General features: G+C 45.3%; 1 protein-coding gene across 1 annotated transcript; it reads right to left on the bottom strand.

Moving 5' to 3' along the window:
* Positions 1-235: 235 nt before the first annotated feature.
* On the bottom strand, positions 236-1,361 carry LOC111963743 (claudin-4-like). Its single transcript, XM_023987236.2, has one exon. The coding sequence runs from the start codon at positions 1,359-1,361 to the stop codon at positions 318-320; it is 1,044 nt and encodes a 347-aa protein (XP_023843004.2). The 3' UTR covers positions 236-317.
* Positions 1,362-2,473: the final 1,112 nt, after the last annotated feature.

Below are 2,473 nucleotides of genomic sequence, written 5' to 3' on the forward strand. Positions count from 1 at the left end.
TAATACAATATGTTTTAGTCTTCTCCTCACCGTCTAAATTAACTGAATATTTGAACACAATRTGYCATAAACTCCTCTTTKACSTGTTAAAGACMAGGTGGAACAATAACTATGTTRCTTTCACACMTATCTGGTCCTTTCTGACTGTTAAACATTGAACAGAAAGGACAGAGTTTGTTTTATCATAGAATTACAATTATATAATTAAAATTATATAACCTCCATTTTTTTTWWATAAAAAGAAAGTACAGCTTCTCTGTTAAAGCAGTAGCAGCAGCACCAGACAGCGATCCCACCACAATATGACATAACCTCCTCTATGACCTGTTGAAGACAGAGCTGTTAGCGGGAGGTTGACGAGTCGTCGTTGAGTCTGACTGGTTCCTCTTGAATATGGAGCAGCAGAGTATGGTCCCTCCTATCAGGAGCATGCAGGCGGACCAGCTACTGACTTCAGCTAACAAAACCAGGTTGAATATGATAAACTTGGCGAAAATATCGAATCGCCGTTGGACATCCGTTATCAAGTAATGGACAACCACAATTTCAGTGGTGAGCTGCAGGATACCGGCCAGGATGAAGAATATTCCAACAATAAACCTGGCCTTGACCCTGATCCTGTTACTCTTGATGCAGTTACAGCACYTGGTCCCAAAGATRGACCCCATCACTCCTAGAGCTCCCAGGATGGAGGAGATGGAGGTGATCGTYATCAGAACCTTCCACATGCCCCAATAAGGGGGCGGAGGATAATACMTTATWGAKAGAGCACAGGSCACTAGGGAGACTATCCATCCAAAGATTCCCATCATCCATCCAAACACTCCCACAGTGATGCACAGTAAGACCCCTCCAATCAGGAGCAGGGAGGCCGCCACCCAGCCGAAGTACAGCGAGGCCCCCAACTCAGGCTTCCCTTTGATCCGCGTGGAGGAGTCGCTGATGATTGATCTGGCTAGCAAGGAAACAGGGATGAGGATGAGAATTCCGGCCAGGATGAAAAGTATTCCAGCGATAATTATCAACTTGGCCTGAGACGTTTTGTCTTTGATGCAGTTGGTGCACTTCGCTCCGACCATGGAGACCATGACCCCCAGAACCCCCAGGATGATGGCAGTGAGGATCATGGCTCTGGCAGGCTGCAGATCATATTTCCCATTCCCCCTGGGGTTGCACACCTCACACTGTGTCTTTCCCGTGCCTTGGGTCACACAGCTCATCCACAGGCCGTACCAGACCACCTTTGTGGTGGCAACGTTACCTGCTATAATGGTTGTCACTATCCAGGTGGGGAGAGCACAGATCACAATGGTCAGTATTAATCCTATGACTCCCAGGGCGATGCCCACGACCTCCAACATCTGTACACGATATCCATGGCATATCTGTCCTCCCTGATGAGGTACTCTCTCAGCAGATCTGTTTTACTCTGAAAGTTCGTTGGCTGATTCTTCTGTAAGAAATGGGAGAGCTGATCCACTCGAAGACCGTATAACTCTCGATGCTGTGATGTCACTTAAATATGTTGTCTGGAAACGTACACTCTACTAATACGGATGTGTGTGTGGTGTGACCCAATGTGTAAAACTCTACTCGTAGTTCCAGTTTTCAAAAATTTAAAACAGCTTGTGTAAACATGTGGAATGTTGAGATCCAACCTAGAATAAACCAATAATACCAAATAGGGATATAATTATAATGAAAAAACTATTCCTAATATGTATTAACGCCTCCCAATCTGAGTTTGGCCAAAGATGTTTTTAGTCTTCCAACCAATTCCTAACAGTAAACGTGAGAGGGAAGAATGAAAACTGACCCAAGATCAGCAACTTGTGTTAACTTCACCGACACCCAAAGGCCTGTTCTGAAGTGAAGATGAATAGGGATTGGGCATCTTCGTTTAACAACATCCTGTATCACTGTTTAACACAGAGTATATCAGCACAGTGCCCTATGGAATTCGGAGAGAATGTGCCAGTTGATCTCATACATAAAAACAAGCATAGCCACACCCTCCCGTTCAATGAAGGATTAAAAAATATATAAGTTTCAAGACAGACTGCAAAAAGGGTAGACACAGACAGAGGAGGTACGAAGATAGAACAGACGACAGCATAAAGGCAGACGAGAACAGGAAGATAACAGAGCGGGGTGAGTAACAGACACGGGGAGTAACAGACGGGGGAGTAACAGACAGGGGAGTAACAGACAGGGGAGTAACAGACAGTGGAGTAAAGACAGTGGAGTAACAGAAATGTGGTAGTAACAGACAGGGTAACAGACAGTGGGCAGAACAGAGCAGGGAGTAACAAGACAGGGACAGAAGTAACAGTACGGGAGAACCAGACAGGGGAGTAACAGACAGGGGGTAACAGACAGGGGAGTAAATCAACAGCGAAAGCAAGGGAGTAACAGACAGGATAGTAACAGACAGAGGAGTAACAGACACGAGGAGTAACAGACAGGGGAGTAA

Source organism: Salvelinus sp. IW2-2015, linkage group LG5 (assembly GCF_002910315.2).
Source record: "Salvelinus sp. IW2-2015 linkage group LG5, ASM291031v2, whole genome shotgun sequence".
Lineage (NCBI taxonomy): Eukaryota > Metazoa > Chordata > Actinopteri > Salmoniformes > Salmonidae > Salvelinus > Salvelinus sp. IW2-2015.